This window comes from Miniopterus schreibersii, assembly GCF_964146895.1.
Source record: "Miniopterus schreibersii genome assembly, chromosome: 22".
Classification (NCBI taxonomy): Eukaryota; Metazoa; Chordata; class Mammalia; order Chiroptera; family Miniopteridae; genus Miniopterus; species Miniopterus schreibersii.
The window spans coordinates 2,632,513-2,655,936 of NC_138124.1; the positions used below are offsets into that span (position 1 = coordinate 2,632,513).

A 23,424-nucleotide genomic window follows, 5' to 3' on the forward strand; every position below is an offset into this window, starting at 1 on the left:
TCACGCCCTGTCCCAAACCCCTACAGGTTGCTGTTATGATGAGAGAATTTAAGCCGCTTTGTCATCAAGACACACACTGCGCTCTTCGGTACTGAGATATAAAAACGGCTGGGCTTTCTTTCCCGGGGAAAAACCAAACACTCCCGCAGAGTAAATGGCAATCAGGCCGAATGGCAGCAATTCCCACCGCGGGCATGCCGTTACCCTGGGTCGTGACGGTCGTTACACCGCAAAGACCTGCCCCGGGAGTGCAGTTCGCATCCACAAGCCTTGCTACCCTGGCATCCAAAACCTGACTTGTTTTTTTTAAATATGTTTTTATTGATTTTTTAGAGAGAGAGAGAGAAAGAGAAACATCCATGATGAGAGTCACGGATCGGCTGCCTCCTGCACGCGCCCTGCTGGGGATCGAGCCTGCACCCCGGGCCTGTGCCCTGACCGGGCATCGAACCAGCGACCTCTCGGTGCCCGGGGCAGTGCTCAACAACTGAGCCACACCGGCCAGGGCAAAACCTGATTTTTTTGGATTATGCAGCAACTGCACGCAATTCGGCCTGTAGCTGGATCTACCCTAAAGCGTCTGCGAGCCGGCCTCACACACGGGCCCAGGAGGTGCATCCAAGGCTGGGCCAGGAAGGTGCATTTGTACCAAGGAGCTGGGGGGGGGGGGGACCTGGTTTGAAGACCTTCATTGTAGAAACACACAAGGATGAGATGAGGTAATTCCAGGGGAAAACAGAAGCAGCAGCCCTTGCAAGTTCGTTTCATTTCACTCCCAAACGGGAGGCCGCATAAACATTCCCCGCAAATAAACGGAAAAGGCGTCACAAATCCGTCCTTAAGTTTTTTTACTCTCCGAATATATTACAATTCTTCGGCTAAAACGGGAGCAAATGAGACAAAATGGTTCCGCAAAGTCCGATAGAAAAATACTGTTCACTGGTTTATTTTTCCAAATGAGCAACAGGCTATTTACAAATAAGCGGATCTCCAATGACCGATATTAAAATGGCGAGGCTACGACTGCTCAAAATCTAAATTAAAAAAAAAAAAAAAAAAAAAAATTTTTTTTTTTTTATTAAGGCACGTTTGATCCGATGACAGGTTCGTTTCACTTTTGTCCCTAAAACGCGTGAGCACCAAAATTTGTCAAGAACACTTGATATTTGGGAAAACGGGATGGAATGTGGGAAGGGGCGGGGGGGAAGCATTTTCGGAAGGAAATCTTTGGAGATCAGTTTACTGCAAATAAAACCCACTAAACGCATCCCGATACACATAAATACTAACGCCCGACGGGTACTGGAGAAGTGGCAGCGCTCTAATCAATGCGTAGCAAATAAATTAAAGGTATTTCAGATACAAAGGTAAAAAAAAAAAAAAAAAAGATCATCGAAGGATGGAACAGCCGCGGCCACCGGCGTCGCAGACGGGAGGGAGCGAGCGGAAGCCGGCACGTTCCCCCCAATTCTTCCGCCAGGGCGGGCGCTGTTTCTGCTTGAACTTGGCGAAGGTCGGATTCGTTACCGTAATTCTCCTTTGCCAGCCTGAAGGTTAATCCTTTAAAGAGAAGGGTCAGGAAGAGAGAAAAAAAACAAAAACACCCAAAGCCTTCTCGGAATGTAACGCCGGGTCCCTTGAGGCCACGCCAACGACTGAGGACAGCCCGAGTCTCTCCCGGCGTCTTCCCGGCCCCCCGGGGCCTGTGAAACCCTACGTGACCCCGGGGGGGGGGGCTCCCCTGGAGGTGACCGTGACCGTACGGGCTATTCTCACATTTCCTTATTTTACAAAGGAACACGAAATGGCTTTCGAAAAATGCTAGCGAAAAAGACAAAAAGGTAGGAACTGCGCAAGGTTAACAGTGACGGCGAAACATCGACCAGAGTTACAGTGTTTTGTTACAATAATACTTTGCAGGGACTCGTGCCGTCCGCCCTGGGACTGCCGCAAAGGGGTCTGGAAAAAGAAATGGGACAACAGCCACCGAAGGTCCGTTTATCGGATACACTTCAAGTAGTGATTAAGCGGGTCTGCTACGTGACGTCCGGCGAGAAGAGCGCGTCCGAAGGCAAACATCATGATCACATTTTTTTTTTTTTTTTTTTTTGCTCGGGGAAGCTCAGTTCTCAAGGAGTCCTCGGTAAGAAAGTCACGTGTAAAATATATCCTCGTGTGGACTTCGAAAACTGATCGTACAAAAAAACAAACAAAAAAAAAAAACGTCTGAAAAATAAATTAGAGAATTCAAAGCGTCTTCGCCAGCGGAGCTGGACATCAGGCGGTCCTCACGGAGCCGTTGGCACCGCCGCTCCTGCTGTAGCTCGGGTCATTCTTTTCCAGCCACATTTCGGCCAGCTGCTGCGTGGACCCGTAGGTGGAGGCCTTGGACCCCAAGCACATTTTATACTGTTTGGGATCAAGGTTGGGATCGCAGAAGACGGGATGGTGCACGTGGACGACTCCGACTTCCTGGCTCCGGAACGTCTTCAGGCCGGCCTGGACCACCTTGTTGAAAAGGTCCACGTCCTCCAGCCCCCAGCCTTGGATGGAAACGTCGAAGCCGCCCACCCGGACGAGGTCTCCCTTATAAATGCAGGTGATGCCAAACCCGTAGTTTCTCCAGAAGCCCGTCTTCTGGGTGAAGGCAAAATGGTTGTCGCTGGGAACTTTCCCGCTATAAACAATCTTTGGGTCGTACTGGCTGAAGATGATTGGGAAGTATATCTGCTGGCCCAGCACGGTGTTGGCGCGGCACCGTTGCAGGAACTCCGCCGTGAACACGAGGTCGACGTCGCAGAAGAACAGCAAGGACTCGTTGGTGAACTGGGACGACCCGACTTCCAGGGCCAGGGCCCTGGAGAACTCCCCGGACACCGGCAGGATCTGCATGTCGGCCTTCGGGTACTTGCCGCGATAGTCCCTCATGAGCTCCACCTGCTTGGCCTTGTCGGGGTTGGAGTCGGAGTTGAAGAGCAGCACGACCAGCTTGACGTTCTGGTTGGGGATGAGACACGTCTTCTCGAAGTTGCCCATGAACCTCGCGAACATGTCGAAACGCCCCGACAGGGGGATCAGGATGTTGATCTTCTCTTTGGGTTCCTTGCGTTCGTTCTTCGACCCGGGGAGCTGGAAGGGCACCAGCTTCTTCAGGGAGTTGGAGAGGAAGGACAGGGACCCGGACTCCCGGTTGATCTTGGCGGCCAGCTCCTCGGCGTCCAGCGCCTCGTGCTCCACGAACTGGATCCTGCTGAAGGTCTGCTGGAGGTAGGCGTGTCTCCGCACGGGCACGGTCATCTTCTTCCCTTTGTGTTTCTTGTACAGGAGCAGCAGGTCCAGGATGTACTCGGCCCCGTACATGGGGTTCACGCGGCGATAGCCGTACTGGATCTCCTTGAAGTCAATGACGCGGCCCCTGGTCTTGGCGTTGGCGTTGATCATCTCCATGACCTGCATGACGATGTCGTCCAGGGCCTCCCTCTGCGCCGAGTCCAGGCCCCGCCGCGGCGGCTGCCCGTCGGCGGCCGAGTACAGGTACTTGCCCGTCAGGAACTCCCACTCCAGGATCTCCTCCCGCTGGCGGGGCTGGAAGCGCGTGAAGGAGGGAGGGAGCCCCAGCTGCAGGTCCTCCTTGTGGGTCTCGGTGTTGCTGTACTTGCTCATCAGGACGATCTCGCGGTGAAGCTGGATGGTGCGGTGGCGGAGCTCGGCGATTTTGCGGCTGAGCACGTAGCTGTGGAGCCGGTACTGGTAGGGCGGGTTTTTGTTGGGGTGCAGCGTGATGGCCCGGTGGATTTTACTGTTGTGGAGATCTCTAATGTACCCCTTTTTGTTCTGTTCGTAATTCTCGTAAAAAAGCTGCTGCATCTGTTAAGGAAGAAAAGACAGCTTTCTTAATACCAGGTGACTGGGCGTCCCTTGATTTTTTTTTTATGTTTCTGTTTCGTTACATACCTGCACGTTTTTTTAAAAACCCCTCGCCTGAGGATATTTTTCCACTGATTTTTAGAGAGGATGCAAGGGGAGGAGGGAGGAGGGGGGAGAGAGAGAAACATCGACCGGTTGCCTCCCGCATGCAACCTGGCCAGGCCCAGGGATCGAACCTGCAACTGCGGGGCCGACGCTCTAACCACTGACCACTCCGGCCAGGGCCATACCTGCATATTTAAAAAAAAAAGAAATCTAAATATCAGAAATCCTTCTACACGAGCCACAGCACACCAAAGGCCCTGGGAAAGCCCAGTCTATGGCAGCCCACGGAGATCAGGACTGATAGCTATAAACTGCGGAAAGAAACAAGACTTCCCCGGCGTGACCAGAACTGGCCAGTAAATTCTGCAGCCAAAGGGAAGAATGAATAAGTTTTCCCAGGAAGAAAAATCGTAAGCTCGACACCCCAAGGTCGCTGCAAGTGCGCACTTTGAAAATCCTTTAGCCCGGCCGGCGTGGCTCAGTGGTCGAGCATCGACCTAGGATCCAGGAGATCGCAGTTCGATTCCCGGTCAGGGCACAGGCCCGGGTTGCGGGCTCGATCCCCAGTAAGGGGCATGTGGGGGGGCAGCCAATCAATGACTGTTATCATTGATGTTCCTATCTCTCCCCTTCCTCTCTCTGAAATCGATAAAGATATTTAAAAAAAGAAAAAAAAGAAAGTCCTTCAAACGCCCGCATGGTCCTCACGTCGGGTCCTCTGTGGGGGTTGGGGGGGCTCTGCTCGCTCAGCACCGGCCCCCAGCACAGCGCCGCGTGTGTGGGGCTCACAACGCCAAGCGAGGGGCAGGCAATGCAAGGGGGCTTCACAGCCCACCCCGCGCTCCCTCTGTCCTATGATACGGGTTCGGGGGAACAAAAGTTTGAGGTCCATCAGCCAACATGGGCCACTCCCTTAAGTTGGATACAGAACAGACTTAACTCCCCGGCACATTCGAACAACCACGTGACAGAGTCTAATGAACGTCTGCCGAGCCACTGCAACCGACACAGTAACAAAAATATATAGATCAGCGTTTTTACATACGATTTCCTTTCTATATACAATCAGCTCCCAATAAATGAAGCCAGTGAGAGTAAAAAGAAGGGTAATAACTTCCAAAGAACGCCTTAAAATAAAAAGAGCGCGCGGAGGGCCAGCTGGCTCTGGCAAGGGTTCCGCGCAGTCCCCGCTCGCTGGACTCTCAGGTAGCGGCGAGGCGGGCCAGCGCTGACCTTCGGTCCCCAGCTCTGCTTCCCCATCCTCTGGGATCACGGGGGTCCCCCCGCACCGCGAGGGGATACAGCAGGGAGGCAGCCGCCTGCAAACCGGGCAGCGGGCCCTCGCTAGAGCAGGGCCATGCCGACGGCCTGACCTCGCGCTCGCGGCCTCCGTCTGAGCCGCCCAGGCTGCCCGATTTTTGTTCCAGCGGCCGGGCAGGGACGCCGAGCCCTGCAGGGCACGGGAGGGCAGCGCAGATGCTCACTGCCTCCATCTCCGGGGCCCAGCTCGGGGCGGACACACCCCAGGGTGCTCAACAGACAGGCGAGAGCCAGTCGTAAGCGGTCAGGTCTGTAAGCAGAGCAAGCAGGAAACTGCTGGACGGCCTCGCAGAACACAGCCGACGAAGCTGACACGGCGCCATGTGCTTGGCGGCTAACATACAGGGGCTGGGCCGGCTCCTCGGACCAGGACGTATTTTATTTTATTTTTTTAATATATCTTTATTGATTTCAGAGGGAGGAAAGGAGAGGGGGAGAGAGAGAGAGAAACATCAATGATGAGAGAGTCATCGATCGAGCCCGCAACCCGGGCCTGTGCCCTGACCGGGAATCGAACCCTGATCGCCTGGATCCTAGGTCGATGCTCAACCGCTGAGCCCCGCCCGGCCGGGCTCCCGGACGTATTTTAAAATGTAAAAACGGGCAGCACATTTTTCATTCTTGACTATCGGCCCCCCACAGGGACGGCGCGCTCCGCTGGGAGCCCCCTGCCAGGGCGCAGCCTTCTGGGCGTGACTGGTTTCAGACGCGCCGGGGCCCTGTGTCCCCCGACATTTTCAGGGTACGTTTCTCGGAACGGCTTCCAAGGCTGTCTGAGGCCATTACCTTTGCGGGGATTGAAGTCCAGGTGGGTTCACCTGAAACACAGAGTGTCTGCTAAAGACGCAAATAAGAGAAAAGTCACTAACACGCTTGTGGGAGCCCAAACGCCCCGGAGCACGGCGGGCGAAGGAGGTTAAGGTTATAGTCAAGCCCTCGTAGGCCCCTCTGGCTGAGCTCCAGCCGTCTGGCTGAAAGGAGTGTTGTGCTATAGTCTCTCTCTCTTTTTTTTTTTAAATGAAGAAATCTATTGCAAGACAAAAGTCTGTGTGTGTGTGTTTGGGGCAGGGAGTGCTTATTTTATTAAAAATAAGGTCAAGCCCGCCCAGGGGTGGCTCAGCGGTTGAGCCTTGACCTAGGATCCAGGCGATCGGGGTTCGATTCCTGGTCAGGGCACACGCCCAGTTGCGGGCTCGATCAATGACTCTCTCATCATGGATGTTTCTATCTCTCTCTCTCCCCCTCTCCTTTCCTCTCTCTGAAATCAATAAAGACATATTTAAAAAAAAAATAAGGTCAAGTCTACGCGCAGACTAGCCGGTGACCCGCACACTGTGGCACTCAAAGGACTGACTTAGCACGACAACCGGCACAGCCAGGGCACAAATGCTTCAGAAAAGGGCGCCACCCGCCTGGCAGGCTGGCTGGGACACGTACCGGCTGCGACCTTAAGAAAAACCTAAACAACAAAAAGTTGTTTTTTTTTTAACTTTTATTAAACTTACTGCGGTAACACGGGTTACTGACATTATATAAATTTCAGGAGTACAAGTTCATAACATGACACTCTACTCCGTGCTCAGCACCGAAGCCTAGTCTCCTCCCGGCCCCGTACGTGTGACCCCCTTTCCCCCTGGGGACACATTCTTTCGTCTGTATCTGTGACTTTCCTTTCTCGTTTGTTTTCACGTTTGTTCATGTGTTGCTTTTTGTTTTCTACCCCGCATATGAGTGAATCATACGGTTCCTGTGCTTTTCTGTCTGACTTATTTCGCTCAGCACGACGCCCTCGAGGTCCACGCGTCGCCGCGAGTGGCACTATTTTATCTTTTCTTACGGCTGAGCAGTGTCCGCTGTATATGAGCCACACCCACCGAAGGACACTTAGCTGTTTCCGTGTCTTGGTCACTGTGAATAATGCCACAGGAAGCATAGGGGTGCACGTCTCTTTACAAATAAGTGTTTTCGAATCTCCTGGGTGGACACCCAGAAGCAGGGTTGCTGGATCTGGCAATTCCCTGGATTTGGCCGGACCAAGGTCAACGGTCCTTAAGCAGTATAATCGTGTGACTAGAGTGAGTGTTTAGCGAGGTCCTGGTTAGAAAAATAAAAGTAGTATTTCTCTGGAAGGAAGTTTAGAATATAACAATTAAAAAAGAAAGGGTAAGAAATAAGACTGTATAGGGACATTTATTGCTTTTATGCTGCTAAGACGTTGCAAGACCTTGGAGAAGTCCCTTGAACTTGCTGGGTCTCGGGTTTCCTGATTTATAAAATGACTGGACTGGACTAGAGGTTCCTTCAAGCAGAGGAAGCCAGGCTCTCGCGCGCTGACCTGAGGACCAGCGGCAGGGACTTCCAAGGTGCTGCCCCGAGACCCTGATGTGGCCGGAGGTGTTCTACCTGCATCGGGTCAAAACGTATCCGCGGCATTCAGGGGTAATGACAGGTAACGCACACGGGTTATTAAATAATCACAAGGCTTTTCTCACTTAAAACACAGCACAGAAGCTTCTTAAAGATGCCCTTGGCACCACCGATGGTTTCGCTTAGTAGCCGGTGTCCACACAACAGCCCTCGGTTTTGTTCTGAAGGGTACCCCCGTGATCCCGGCCTCCAGCAAAGCCGTCCCCCACACTGCGAGACGCCCCAGGACTCTGAGCCACTCCAGGGGAAACCTGAGAGGGGCTTATAAAAGCCGAGGTCACACTATTCCCAGGAACTTCTGGCCCAGCTGCAATAACCACCAACTACCCACGTCTCGTCTCCGGTTAACGACGACCTGCTAGGTCCCCACGAGCCAGGGTCCTTGCCGTCCTCTGCACCCCCCGTAAGGCTCGGCCCTCCCCGGGGGCTGCTTACAGTAACGCCCGTCCCCACGGACGTGCCTCAGCCGCTCAGCAGGCTGTCGCCGCTCCAAGCCGACATCTAGCTCCAATTCTCATTTGTAAGCACGTCAATCCACGGCAGAGAATTTGTTTTCTTAATTTTTTTTTTTTTTCTCTTTCTATTGGTTGCCTGGCCAAACCTGCAGTCCAGGTACGTGCCCTTGACCGGGACTCAAACCCGTGACCCTCCTGCGTGCAGGCCGATGCTCTAACCACTGAGCCCCATGGCCAGGGCTGCTTTAGTTTCCTTTGTCCCGAAAATCGGCTCAGAGAAAACCCGGTGCCTGAATGTCAAGACACCCGCCGTAAGGGGTGGTAGTTTCCAAACAGCCACCCGTAGTCGCAGGTTTTAAACATTCAAACTGACATTCTCAGGGACCTACAGGTAGGGATTCCAGATGAGTTACTGCTGACGCGGGACTTTTCAGATGAACGCGGAAGTCTGTTAATAATTAGGCCAAGACCGCAGCCTAAACCGGGCCTGTCCCCGGCTCTCAGGGCATAGGGTCCCCGTATTCGGTCTCTTCGAATTAGTTTTCTGTAGGTTTTCCCCAGTTTTCATCCAGTGAAGTTCAAGGATTAGCTACTTTGTATTTCGAAGACTCCACTCAAAAAAGTAAACTTTTTATGGGCATTAAGCTGGGTCTCTTGTGGTAAAAATGAGAACTGTACGTACGCGTCTTGAGCGGTTAGCGTGACATTCTGAAATCTAACTGCCTTTTAGAAAAGTCCGACCCACTTCAAAATAAGCGCGAACGGAGCCGGGCAAAGTAAAACAGAAACTGTTGTTAGTGATGTCAGTCTACGCAGGACAGGAAGCGCCGTGGCGACGCTGAAGTTTGCGGGGGGGAGTGGGGGGGAGTTTGTGGTTTGGAGGGACGGTCAGCAGGGCCAGTGAAAGGAGCGCGCCGACCCGCGGCCGAGACGCTATCCACTCCCATCTCTGCTCTTCACGGACGCGTGTCCTTGGCGGGGTCACTTCCGCCTGCCGGTCACCACCGGCCTCTTTCCCCCACAGATACGCCAACGTGGCAGCACTGTGAAGACCGAACGGACGCAGGCCTGTTGCTAAAGGAACAAAGCCTTATGCAAACACGACGCCCAGCACCGGACGCTCCTGTTCCAGGCAGAGAGTCCCGTCCAGAGATCGGACAAGCAGGCACCCAAGGGAAGGCCCGCGGTGGCCTCAGGGGCCATCTGAGCAGAGCCTCAGGGAAGCAAGGGGTCAGGGACGTGTCCGGAGGGCACTGCAGGCCCAAGACCAGAGACTAAGCTGTCCTCCCTCCGGAACAGTCATTTCTTTACCAAACGGGACTCGCCTAACTTTGTGCAAGGGCCACCTCTGGGAGCAAGGAGCGGGCGCCAGGCCGGCCTCCCACAGCCTCTCCGCGGGGCCCACGGCCAGCGCCGTTCACGCGGGCAGTGCGGCCGCTTGTGGGTGTGGGGCCAGGCACCGCAGCGTGCGTGTGGCCGCGTGTACGCGTGGGGGACGCGGGCGCCCGTGACTATCTGGATGGCAGAATCAGTAAGAAAGGTGTAAAAGCTACCAATGGCCCCGGCCAGGCAGCTCCGTGGGTTAGAGCGTCGCCCCGATACGCCGAGGTTGCGGGTTCAATCCCTGGTCAGGGCGCATCCAAGCGGCAACCGATTTTAAATAAACGAGTGGGGCAGCAAATCCATCTCTCTCCCCCCCTCCCTCCCTTCTTCTCTTTCTCTCAAATCAATAAATAAAATAAAAATCAAAGCTAGAAACGATTACCCCAGCTTTCTGAACAAGTGTGTGAGCTCCGTTGGAACCAGACTTGGGGCAAATAAACCACGAGAGCAAACGGGAGGGAGGGGAGTCCCTGTTCAAGGTGGCACGACGCACGCACTCCGGGCGCCGGGAAGACCTGGGGGCAGCACCGCTCTCCACCCCGGCGTGCGGAGGCCCCCAGGAAGCTCCACTTCCAAGGAGAACCCCCCTGTTGGCAGCGGGGGCCGCAGCCGGGCACACGGCTTTGTGGGCAGGTGGGCACCGGGTCCCGCCACGGCGGGGCGAGGGTGCCAGGAGAGGAGGGTCATGCGGGGAAGGTGCCCGCGCTCGGCAGGATCTCCACAGCTCCCTCTCCACCCACTTCCTTCCCCTCTGCTGCTCACAGCGGGCAGCCGCCCTGCCTTGGCCGGGCACCAGGACAAAGCGGGTCCCGGTGCCAGCCTGGCCGGCTTTTCAAGTGGAAACGACTCAAAGAAGGAACGAGGGGACTTTCCCCCAGTGCCCTCCGGGCGCAGAGACTGAGTCCCGGCAGGAAGGTCACGCCCAGGTAGGGCGCGGGCCAGCCATCTCTCCGTTGGAAAGAGGGAAAGAAGATCATCCCTGAACGCAAGGATGGACGACTTCGGTTTTATTAGCAAAACAGAAGGAAGCAGCTCATTCCAGGAAAAGCTCTCTCGGCTGCTCAAGTGGGTTTACTCCCCGGCGTCCTTACCCACGGACTTCACAGGCGCACCTCCGGGGAGAATCAGTCCAGCAGGCTGGACGTTCAACAACCTCTCAGCTAATTTCGCTCCGAATCCCCGGGCAGGGGGACTATCGAGCCGTCACTCTCCCCCTTCCATCCCTTGTTTCCGATCTAATATCCTGCACCATCGGACACGGCTGATTCTCAAGTCCTAGAAAGAGCGCGGAGAGCTGCCTGCGAGCACCGAGCGCGTGGGATTTCCTCATTACGGCCAGAGCTCCCCGCTCCCGCGTGGGCTGGAACCACGCACGCAAGCGGTCCCCAAGTCCCCGCACACCCCCACTTTCTGATCTTGCCCCTATTTCTAGACCCAATCGCAGCCCCTGACCGTGGGCGGTGACGGGTGGGGGTGGGGGTTGCTGGTGCCTCTGGAGTCAAAATTCTATTTTTAAGAGCACACGTCTGAGAAGGCTGCCAGGAAAGGCAAGGTCTCACCTGTGCCTGTGCCCCAAAGTTTCAAACAGATTCCACAACGTGTGTCTTATAATAAAGACGGGCTACAGCCCGGCCGGGCGGGGCTCAGCGGTTGAGCGTTGACCTCGGATCCAGGCGATCGGGGTTCGATTCCCGGTCAGGGCGCAGGCCCGGGTTGTGGGCTGCAGCTGATCAATGACTCTCTCATCATTGACGTTTCTGTCTCTCTCTCTCCCTCTCCTTTCCTCTCTCTGAAATCAATAAAGATATATTTAAAAAAAAGACAAAAAAAAAAAAGACGGGCTACAATGAAGTAAAGGGGGGTTTCGTGAACCGAGTGTGGCCCGACGAGCCTCGCCATTCTTAAAATGCCACCTCGTAAAGACACTTGCTTCACTTACGATTACTATTTTAAATTCTTTCTATTAAAAAGCAACATATATTCATTATAATATACTGAAAAAAACAAGGGCTCACTTATAAACTTCCTCTTGCTGACATTTAAAAAAAATCTTGTCCTTAGGCACAAACTCACCTGTAAGGTAAGAAAGCCTGTTACTCTCGGCAAATCCGCCGCGAGTGCAAACACGCAGGTACAGTACGTCCCCGCTGGGCGTCGCCGGGAGGTCCCGCGACTTCAAGGGGAACGACACACAACCAAACCCGTCTCGCCCCAGGCTAACAGGTACAGACAGAAGCCGAGTCCCCGCCGCACCGCATCAACGTGATAGCGAAATGACGTCCTTGGGAGACCTGCTGTAGGCCGTGTCTGAGCAAGAAATAATTCAGTTTCTGACCATTTTATGTTCCTAAAGTGGCTAACAACACTCACACATAAAATCGAGCTCTCCTACTACTTGTCGATCAGGATCTTAACCAAAGAAAAAGCTAAAATATAAGCCACAAGAAAAGCAAAAATTTCATACAAGCGAGACGCTTAAATAAGTCACATCAACCGAAGGCCTAGAAGCGCGTTTGCTCATAAAGAAATTGTGTGTGTGTGTGTGTGGCGGGGGGGTAACAGGAGAGAATTGCACGTGGATTCAAATCCAAGTTACGCGCTTTCTTAACCCAAGTCGGCCAATATGAATTATGCACAAATATGCCAAGCGAGCGTGTATGTGAAATAAGCGTGCTCTAACTAAACAACGGAATACGCACGAAACCCCGTCAATATGAATTATACTAGAAGAAACGGGAGCTTCTTTTTCCCCAGCCTCTCGGCCGGGCGTTTCTCGTGTCCCATCCTGATGTCAGGCCAGGTGTCACGGGGCACGGTGACACTGCACCGTGAAGGAGAGAGGGAAGGCTTGTCCCACAGCCGTGCTCGCGGACAAAAAAAAAACGAGACCTCAGGGGTCGAGAAAACTCTTACTGCCCAGCAAAGCTGCTGTCACCATCTTAGGGTCCAACTGCTGTCAAAATCATTGACAGACGTCCCAGCGCTGTGACGTGCCCAAGCAGCATCACACAGCGAGACCCATGACTAGCACCGTAAGCTACAGAACAATCAGCCCGCGAGCAGTAAAGGCCGTGGGTTAAACGTGAGCGCTGTGTGTGTGGGTCGAAGTCCCTGAAACGTCGCCCCGGTGTAGGCAACCCTAGCAGTTCACCGTGAGCTCCGGGCATGTTCCTGGAACAGAGAAGCAATGCGTGTTTAGTTTTAATTAGTTTAGTCTTTGTTTTAGCTTATTGACAAGGATGTATCTATGCAAATACTCAGCAACCACAAACTTTGCTTTTTGCCCTCCAAGGTGGTGGCGTTAATCCAATCTCAGATTCTCCCTCAAGTTATTGGTAAATTCGACAGCAAGCCCATTAATTATAGTCCTTTAAACATCAGGTTAAATGTTGACAACTAATAATAAGGCATTTCCATGCTCCCCCAAACGCCCGTTGAATCACAAATGCACCCCCGGTGCTGGTGGCGTGGTTAGGGTAAAGCTAAAAGCTGCACAATATACATTTAAAAGGAGACGCCCTTGGGGGAAATTTCCCATCTGGACTGATGTGTTAAGGTTCATACTCTGTTTTGAGAATATTCTCAAGGCCTTGTGTCCTTCTGTGACAGCCAGAATAATCTCCCAGGAGAGAAAAATTTAGGTGCAGTTCCTAAGGAGACCCCAGATTATGGCATTTATATAAATTTAAATTAGAAGAGCATCGTGCAATACAGCGAACGTAAAACCGAAACTACGAACAGGACACACGATGACCAGTTACTAACAGGCAAGGGCTCTTGCCGACGGACATGCTTGTAGGAAGCGTCCTTCCTACGTGGAGCTCAGATGAGGAGCTTTTCAACCTCCGAGTCAATTATGTCGCATAAACTGGGCCCGAGGACTAGAGTCCGTGCCATCCTGGAAGACCTACCCTGGACTGTTAAGAGAGAAATGAATGCCGACCTCCCCTGCACGTCTGGGTGTCTGTCACAGTGGTTACCCCTCTGCAAGTCGTAAATTAGAGATTCGTCCATGCAGTGGCAACTACAATTTTCTGAGCAGGATTTCACCTATCATTCCGTGTCATCTCAGGCCACCCCCGAGGTATTATTCCCATTTTACAGAGAAAAAAGAGCTTTGAGACACTGACCAAAGCGACAAGGGAGGATCTAAAACACCCCTGTCTGTAACTAAAGCGGAGCCTGGTGAACCGCGCAGCCCACAGGCCAACACTGGACCGCTACTTCTCAGAGTACTTTTTTAAAAAATACGTTTTTATTGATATATTTTTAAATGTTTTTATTGACTTCAGAGAGAGGAAGGGAGAGGGAGAGAGAGAGAGAAACATCAATGATGAGAGTCATTAATCGGCTGCCTCCTGCACACCCCCTGTTGGGGATCGAGCCCATCACCCGGGAATTGAACCCCGAATCTCCTGGATCCTAGGTCGATGCTCAACCGCTGAGCCACGCCCGGCCGGGCTGTTTTTACTGATTTTTAGAGAGAGAAGAAGGGAGAGAGATGGAGACAGAGAAACATCATCGATCGGCCCACCTCCTGCACGCCCTCGACTGGGGATCGAGCCCGCAACCCGGGCATGTGCCCTGACCGGGAATCGAACTGGTGACCTCTTGGTTCATAGGTGAACGCTCAACCCCTGAGCCACGCCCGGCTGGGCTGAAAGCTCTGGACCACAGCCATGCTCATCTGTTTCGCTGTCTCCCCAACACAAGACATCCCACTGCATCTCTGGACGCCAGCCATCTGGCGTCCCACCTCTTCGATGCCAGAAACCCCCTCACCAAAAAGGAAACTGAACACAAACACGTGATGTAAGTTCCTCAAACACATTTCACTCGAGCTCGAGTCACAGCGCCGGGAGCTGGAAGCGCCGCGCGTCGAGCTCCGCGCGCCTTACGCCTTTGGCGACACACATTCGTGCCTCTTCGGTTTTGTGCATAAAAGGCAGTTTTGAGAAACTAAAAACAGACCTAGCACTCCCCAAAATAGGAGGCTCCAGGACCACGAACCGCCGGGCTTGTTCGTTTCCCCCGCCTCTAAAGTCACCGCCGCTCTCGGACGTGTCACTCGGCATGAATGAAGGGCGAGGGAAAGCGACTCCGCGCGCAGAATTCAGCTCGCACAACAGGTACTCTGTGAGCACCCACGGCAAGCCGGGCGTGGCTGTTCGGTCGTCCGAAACTTTAGAGGCTGACGCAAGTATTTTTTTCATTCCAAATACTCACCGCCCTTCAGGGGACCACCTAGGCTGAGTGGGACCAAATGCTGTCCTTTGCAGTCATTTCAGGAGCCGGCTTACTCTAGAATTCTCTTCTGGTTTTTATGAGTTGCCACGTAAAAGAGAAGTTTTGACCCCTCAAAATGCTACCTATAAACAAAATTATTAGGGTTGTGTCGTAACATCAAACGCGACTGGTAAGTAGGACGCAGAGAAGGGATGAGAAGCTGCGGCTGCTCCGCTTCCCACCGGCTGCGTGTCCTTGGGCAAGTCTCCCGTTAACGATGAAGCCGGGGGGCTGAACACGCAAGTGCCCTCCCAGGTTACAATTTAGGGCAAATAAATAGCATGAGCAAGATTAGGGGGATCGTTCGAAGACTATTCTCGAGGGCAATAAAAACGGGCCCGGGCGGGGATCCCGGCTGCCCCCTGCCTCCCCCCTGCACCCGCATCTCTCCGACGCGCCCGCCGTGAGCAGCCACCAGCTGGGCTCCTGGTCGGCTCTCCCCTCACATTTCCCACCCCGGCTGCTGTGGAGGTCTCTCCTGTCCTCAGTCCTGTTGGGGTGGCCTTTCCCATACGGAGCTCCGGGCCTGTCATTTACCCGCTGGCAATTCAATCCACCCCAAAGAACCGCTCTGGGCTGTCCCTAGGTTCCCTGCCCACTGCAGCCGCCTCCAGCGGGCCCAGTTCCCCGGCAGCTCTCTGGTGGGGCGCAGCAGGTCCCCCCTCTGCATATGTGGGCTCACCCGGCTTGGTCGGCCTCCGGGGTCAGTTCTGTCTACCTGGGACCCAGTCCTTCCCTGAGCCAGGGTCTGGGGGGTGGCGCTCTGTGTGTCACTCACTATCCCACGCCTGTGGCCCTCCCAGGGTGTGCCTGCAGGTAGGGCTGTGTGTGTGTGTGCGTGTCTCTGTGTGCACATGCGTGTGCGTGCGGGCCGGGAGAAGGCAGAACAAGAGAGAGGACAAACGTCCCCCAATTCTTAGTGCGGAGCAGTGACTGTCCGCAAGGGGCACGATGCAGAACCACTGGAGATTTGGACGCACGTCCCCGCAAACCCACTACGCAAAGACTACCATGAAGCCAGTGTTTGCAGAAAGGGGCCTCAGAGACCTGCCCATTGCTACCGCCATCAGTGCCGGCCTCCCTCCTTAACAGCCTTTGGGGGCTTTTCTGGGTGGAGGAGGGGCTCCTTCCCCAGCTGGACGCTGGGCGGCGGGAGGGCAGGTCCGAGGGTTGCAGCTCTGAGGAACCGGACGGAGAGATTACGGCTCAAAGCACCCGAGGGAGGAAAGATGGGCACACGGGCGCTCCCCGGCAGCTGTGGCGGCCCTCGGAGGCCAGGGGCCGGCCGCCTCTGCCTCCTTTTATTCTAGGGATGCCTTCTCAGAGACAGCGGACTAGCCGGGAGGGGAGGGGAGGGGAGGGGAGGGGAGGGGAGGGGAGGGGAGGGGAGGGGAGGGAAAGGAAGGGAAGGGAGGCTGTCGCCTTCCACCTTTCCTGACTTGAGCCCGAGAGAGAACTGGAGGCTGCCTTCACGCCTCTCGGCGGTGACAGGAGGGGTCTCAAGTCAGCAGCATGCCAGCCAAGGGCCCATTTCCACAGCTGAGAACACCCCTCAGACCTCTGCCAGCACATTTTCTTTCTTTTTTTAAAAACATTTTTTTTTTTATTGATTTCAGAGAGAGGAAGGGAGAGGGAGAGAGAGAAAAACATCAATGATGAGAGTCATTGATCGGCTGCCTCCTGCACGCCCCCTGCTGGGGATCGAGCCTGCAACCCGGGCCTGTGCCCTGACCGGGACTCGAACCCCGATCTCCTGGGTCCTAGGCCGATGCTCAACCGCTGAGCCACGCCGGCCGGGCTGCCAGCACTTTGCCACGTGGGCTACTGCAGCGGGGCAGCCTGCCGTCTGTGTGCTTTAGCAATTCCGCAGGCTCCTATGACCGCTCTCGTCCACCCAGCCTGCCAGGGAGGGCAGGGCAGCCGGCCGGCGGGGTGCAGTGGGACCCGGGGACAGGGCATCTGTGACCCCTGGCAGCACTCACTGACCCCAATTTAGGATGTTGTTGTTGGGTTTCTTCCTTTTTATTTTAAGCCCAAGCTGAGGGCCCCTGAAAATAACTGGCTGGTACTTTTTGACACTGTCAAGGTCATGAATGGCAAAGACAAGGTCAAAGTTAAAAGACACTTAAGGGACTTGTCAACTAAGCACTGAGTGCGATCCTGGCCTGCATCCTGGAACACTTGAATATTTAAGGGTCCCTCCCCGCCTCCCTCCTTCCTTCTTGCCATAAAGGACGTTATTAGGAGCTGTGAAATATAAACAGGGCCCGTAGATTAGATAACGGTATTGTCAATATGAATTTCCTGGCTTCGATAGTTACGCTGTGTTTAGGTAAGTGAAAGGCCTTGTGCGGAGGAGAGACACACTGAACTATTTAGGGGCAAAAGGGGCACTGGGTCTGCAACTTACTCTGAAAAGGTTCAGGGAAAAATAACAGGGAAAAATGATAAAGCTGATGTTCACAGTCGGGGAGTCTGGGCGAAGGGCACGCGGGAGCCCTTGGTACTATTCTTGAAATTGTTTTAAGTCTAGAATTATTTTAAGATAAAAAAAATTACCCAAAAAAGTGGTTAAAAATGACACCGATGGTTTTTTTGCAATACTCTACATACCCCATCACCAACAAATAAATTATGAAATTATGGTCAGTGGTTTCTTCTTAAATATATATTTTCACTGACTTCAGAGAGAGGAAGGGAGAGGGAGAAAAAGAGAAACATCAATGATGAGAGTCACTGATCGGCTGCCTCCTGCACGCCCCCCCCGGGAATCGAACCCGCAACCCGGGCCTGTGCCCTGACTGGGAATCTGTGATCTCCTGGATCCTAGGTCGATGCTCAACCGCTGAGCCACGCCGGCCGGGCTAAGAGATTTCTTAAAGGTTCTTTAGCTGTTCAAAGAGATTTCAGAAGTAGAAAATATAACGCTTTGAATCTGAAATGTTTTACTGAACCGAAGGTTTCAATATTTGATCTTTTGGATTTTTCCCCCCTTTCTCTTTTTTTATTAAAATAACCAACACGGCAATACCTCATTATATTCTCTGAGGTTTCCCGGACAAAAACCTGTTACTATTTCTGTCTCTAATTCATCCTTTCTGCCTGCTGTGCTGTGGGCATGACATCAATTTATTATAACCAATAATTTACAGTGCCTCCCAGTCACTAAATTACCACCAAACACATGGATGAGTCAGAAGGAGGAAAGACCAGCATGTACTACCCAACCCAGCAAACGCATCAGCTGTTTAAGAAAAAGCCTGGCCCTTCTAGTTCCCCTTATTAGAAACAAAGCAGCTATCAACCTACAGTTGATTCTACAGTTTCCTGACGGCACTAGCAGGTTTTTATAGCTACCTGCTGGAAGACAGACTCTCAAACCTAAAGGGAACTGTGAAAACCAAACTATTACAAGCCTGACATTTCTACGGATGACTATTAGGATGAGCCACTCTGACGCTTAGATACACAGACCCACAAAGGTTCATTCCGCTCAAAGTGACACGCTTTCATCTTGAAGACGGTACTATTTTCTACATCAAGTCCCTAGAGCTAGCAATACGCTCCGTAATTAGAATAATAGTATTTAAGGGCATCTGATTTTTTTCTGTAAGTTACACAGTGTCCGCGGGACTCAATGAGAAGCCTGACTTCTCTCCCCCAGGCGAGGCCTGGGTGCCCCGTGAGATTCGCCTAACAGGAGAACCCAGTGGGTCTCAAACCAGGAGGCTCGATTCCCTCCTGGTGTTTGTTTTTAAAGGGTCCTATGACCCGTTAAAGGAAGCAACTGAGCCACTGACACAGGGCGGGGGCAGGGGTGTCAATATCTGGACAGGGAGCCGCAGCCTCCGAACATGCTGATTTATAAACAGCAGCGGGTCTCTCCATTCAAGGGTCGTGTGCTAAGCGCTACGGTGGCGACCGAGACGCGTTCCTTAGAAAAACACTTATGCGGACTGACCTCATCCAAGTACACTCCCGAAAAATAAATGACCGCATATCAAATTATTCACCAGGCCCAGCCGGTGTGGCTCAGCTGGCCGGGCGCCTTCCAGGGCACCGAAAGGCTGCTGGTTCCATTCCCGACCTGGGCGCGCACAGGAGGCAACGGATCAATGTCTCCCTCCCTCTCCCTCCTTGGGTGAAAATTAAAAAAAAAATCAAAAAAAAAAAAATCATTCAATAGAAGAACATGGTATTCGATAGAAAGCTAGAAAACTACGGAAGCTCGGGAGGGGGAAGAAGGAGCGGCGTTAGACCCCATCAGTGCACCGGCTACAGGCAAGGGAGGGACACGGTACACGTCGGGACCCTGAGAAAACCCACGTGGGTTTCTCATGTTTTCACACAGAAGTGCCCCCAACAGAGCGGAGGGAGTGACCATCCCCACAGCCGGACAGGCAGGGCCCGAAGCGGTCCTCTGGTCAAGGCTCAAGTTCCTTTCTCCTCTGTAATCTTAAAAAGCCCCACAGATCTGTATCGTGCTCTACGACATCCGGGTCTGTCTCGCTGTCAACTCGCCCCCCCCTCACCCTGGCTCTGGGAACTCGGGCCAGGGCCCTCCTCCGGCGACTCAGTGCCACCCTCGCGTATCAGCGATACCCGGACACCCTCCTGGAGCCACCTGCTTCTAAAAGGAACGTTTTACTGGAGAGGAACGGGACCAGACAGAAGAAAACAAAACCAAAAGCAGAGAAACAAACCTAAGGGGGGGCGGGGGAGGGACCTAAACAACTCTTGTCTGTTTCTCAGAATGAGTCCACTCCTGACAAATTTTTTTTTTTTTTTATATTAACATGGCATTTACAGTCAAAAAGAGAAAGAAACCGCCCAGTACCTAAAATGGGAACACAAGGCTTTTCTCCGACAGCTCATTTTTGGAGACAAAGAAAACCTTTGGCTGAGAGAAGAGGAAAGGGTTACACCCACATAAGACTTGAGAACGGGAGGAATTAGTATCACCAAGGGCTTTCCTTCTTTGCCAACTAAAACTGTACTTAAAAATTAGTCACTCCAGCGTTCAGGGTAGGACGCGGGATGCCGTCGGCCGCTACGCACTCTAGGCCTTCGCATACTATCCTGCGTCAGTGTCGGCAGACGTTTCACTTAAATCTCCAGGCTCCTTTATCACAGTCCCTATGTGTGTTCATTTATCAAAGATTTACGGGCCTAATACGTTACCTTCTAAAAGAAATACGTACACCACCTTCACCACCTGGTCAAGGTTAACACAGCCCAAAATAAAACAAATCAAAACCCTAGCCAGGCTGGTGTGGCTCAGTGGTGGAGCCGACCCATGACCCAGGAGATTTCGGTTCGATGCCCGGGCTGCGGGCTCCTCGATCCCCTGCAGGGGACGTGCAGGAGGCCGCCGATCAATGACTCTCATCATTGATATTCCTCTCTCTCCCTCTGCCTTCCTCTGAAAAAAATAAAATAAAAAATAAAAAAATCATGAACCTTTAGAATCCAAGAACACAGCATCACCTCCATTATATTCCTCCCCCAAATGTACGATCTGGGTCTAATCACGAGGAAACGAACAAATCCCGGCGGACGGACATCCCCCCTGTAGGTGCCTGAGCATCCAGGTCTGAAAGTCAGGGGAAGACGGGGGACCCACCGCAGACTGACGGGGGTAAAGAGACACGACTCTCTGGACTTTTAAAATTGCATCCACTTTCATAAAACTTCGGTTTATACGGATTTATATAAAAAAAAGATAACAAAGAGATGGAAACCTGCATGCTCCGCGGCTTTTTCTGTTTTACGAGGCAAGGGGGTTAAGTAAAAACCTTCATTGCTGATGCTTAAGGGACTGGAAATTGTTATACAGACTCGATGTTCCATCAGAAAAAAAACTGTTAAACAAAAATCACAAATACAAAATCAGTTGCTATGCAACAACAAAGAGATGGTTGCGTAAAGTCAACAAAGGGGAAGCTGTGAAAATCAATCTTTCTACATTTTCTACGTTAACTTTCCAGGATAGCTCATTCGTATTTACCTGTCCATCAGTCTGCCATCCATCCATCCATCCATCCATCACGTATTCATTCAATTATTGGTCACCTACTACGTGCTTGGCACTGTACTAAGAATCGAGGGCATGGGGAACAAAACCTGGACGTCACAGTCAATTCTAATTCTTCAATTCTTCACACTGTATCTCAACAGGGAGCCCTGCACTGCACCTCCTCCAGCCTCTGCGATTGGGATTGGGATTGGGATTGGGATTGGGATTGGGATGGGGCCCAACACCAATGAGGAGGCACAGCCCCCCTGTTCACCAGGGGGCAGTGTTTCCTTCCTCGGTGGTGCAGGATATATCGGCGTGTCTTGCGCGATGGACGGCAGGCATCTCAGGATCAAACGTGGTTAGGTCCCGATCCTCGGCCTGGCTAACAGGAGAGGAATGCTTCTGGCCCTTACATTCACCTGTTCTGTTTCTATTAGACCGGAAAAGACGTCACCTATGAAAGTCCGGTCTCGGCCAGAAGCACCTTCAATTATACCAGCGGCACCTCATTTACCTGTGAGGGCGAGGGGTTGGGATGAGATGCACAGAAACGGTCTTTGCTGGGGAAACAGGAAAATAAGAAAGAGCTGCTGACAGAACACGCCCAGGCCCTGCCTGCTGACTACCTTCAACGCGGCCCCCGCCTCATGAGCCTACTGGGCTCGGGCTCCTCCTCAAGGCGCCTCCTCTGGGAGGCCGCCCGCCCCGCCGGCCCAGGCCAGGCCCCCGCTCTGTGCTCCGTCTTCGCGGGAGGCCGACAGCGGGATTCATGAACCGGCGCCAGGCCCCAGCTCGGGCACACAGCAGGCGCCCAGTGCGTGCTGCCTGCCGACTCCGCGGAGTGTTGAGCACATCCCCGATGTGACGCGGCATTCTCTCCGCCGTCAGACAACCCCACAAGGGCAGGGATGGGCACGCGCTACGCACCTCACGACCCTGCCCCGTGGCACCGCTATCTCGCGGGGCGTGCTCAATAGCGACCTGCGGGGTGAACGCTTCCCGCACATCTCTTCAAGCCGCTCTCGCCCCGTGAATATTCACCTGGGGAGGACACTCGGAATGCAATTATCTGCCGCGAGCCGTTCAGACTTGTCCTAGAAACTCTGGCCGTTTCTGTCAAGGTAAAGCGCTGCGTTAATAGTCTAGGTGCCTAAGGCACAAGAACAGCCGTAAAAGGAACAGGGGGGAGATCAAACCCAGCCTCGGAGGAGATCGATGCAGCAAGTTTCCATAGCCTCGCGACAGTCAAGCAGAGACCTGTCCAAGCTTAGTATCTCTACAGCTCGAAAATGGAAAGCCACTTGCCCAAATTATAAACAGTCGGGAACACGGGACCAAACAAAAGCGCATCAGCCTGGACGAGACTGTAAATAAGGCCCTAAAAGCCCTTCCTAAGACCGTCCGAGGCGCACTATCAGGATGGCGACGGTCCAGGGCGCTGCCACCACCAGCTGCTGGACAGGACGCAGCCGCAGGAGCGAGGGCTCCGTCACGGCCGGTGGGGGTGCAAGTGGCACGGCCCCTCGGCGGACAGCTGGGCAGTTTCCTACAGAGCTGAACGTATTCTTTCCATACCGTCCGGCAATCACGCCCCCAGATGTTTCCCCAACTGACTTAAAACCGCACGTGCCCGCAGAGTCACGCGTGCAAATGTCTTACGGCAGCTTTATGGGTGATCGCCAAGAACTAGAAACAACCAAGATGCCGTTCGATAGGTGAACGGATAAGCTGTGGTCCATCCAGACAATGGCCCATTATTCAGCAAGAAAAAGAAATGACCTATGGAGCCTCGAAAAGACACGGATGAATCTTAAGTGCTTGGCCATCTGGGTTATAAAAAGCCAGCAGGTGACTTGGGTGCACGCTGGCCCGAGCACCTGGTGACGTCTGAGTGAGTTCCCCCCACCCCCCACCCCCCACCCCCGAGGCCCGGGCTGCTGGTTCAGGGCCACCCTCTGCCAGTCGCTGCCTGAGACAACCCAGGCAATGAGCAGGGCCATGGCTGAGGGCTTCCTCCGTGCCAGGTGCTCAGGGCACACTGCGAGAAAGGTTTTACCACCCCTGCAGCAGGGATGGGAGAGGCCCAGTGAGAAACCGGAGTCTGTCTCTGATCTCACTGCTCCCCTGCAGTTTCCTCTCCACCCACAAACCAGAGGGGTCTTTGTGAAACGTCAGCTCCCCAAATTCCTCTGCCCCAACCCCACAGTGCCTTCCCGGCTCACCCAGTGCCCGGACCAAGGATGGGCCTGCCAGGACCTGGCCTCCTTCCTGTCTTAATCACGCATGCACGCATGCATTCCCTGCCCCTGGGCCTTTGCACCCACATTCCCTCTGCTGGAGCTGCCACTCCCCAGATAGAGACAAGGTTCGCTTCTCACTCTCCCAGCTAGATGGGCCCGTCTCGACCTCTGTCACTCTGTCCCTTTATCCCGCTTGCATTTCTCCAGAGGGCTCGGCACCACCTGCCAGGATGTCTTTGTCCCCTCGTTCTCTGCTGTCCCCATAGGGAAGCAAACCTGTCATGAGGGCAGCCTTTGCTCTGCCCACGGCTGCAGCCCCAGT

The 23,424-nt window shown here is 53.5% G+C and overlaps 1 protein-coding gene across 1 annotated transcript in view; it reads right to left on the bottom strand.

The window, feature by feature from the left end:
* Window positions 1-917: 917 nt before the first annotated feature.
* The window catches only part of CHSY1 (chondroitin sulfate synthase 1), a 42,329-nt gene continuing 19,822 nt past the window's right edge, over window positions 918-23,424 (bottom strand). Inside the window, exon 3 of the mRNA XM_081124384.1 lies at window positions 918-3,867. Coding sequence (XP_080980510.1) covers window positions 2,278-3,867 — 1,590 coding nt within the window. The 3' untranslated portion in view covers window positions 918-2,277. The remainder of the gene's footprint in view (window positions 3,868-23,424) is intronic.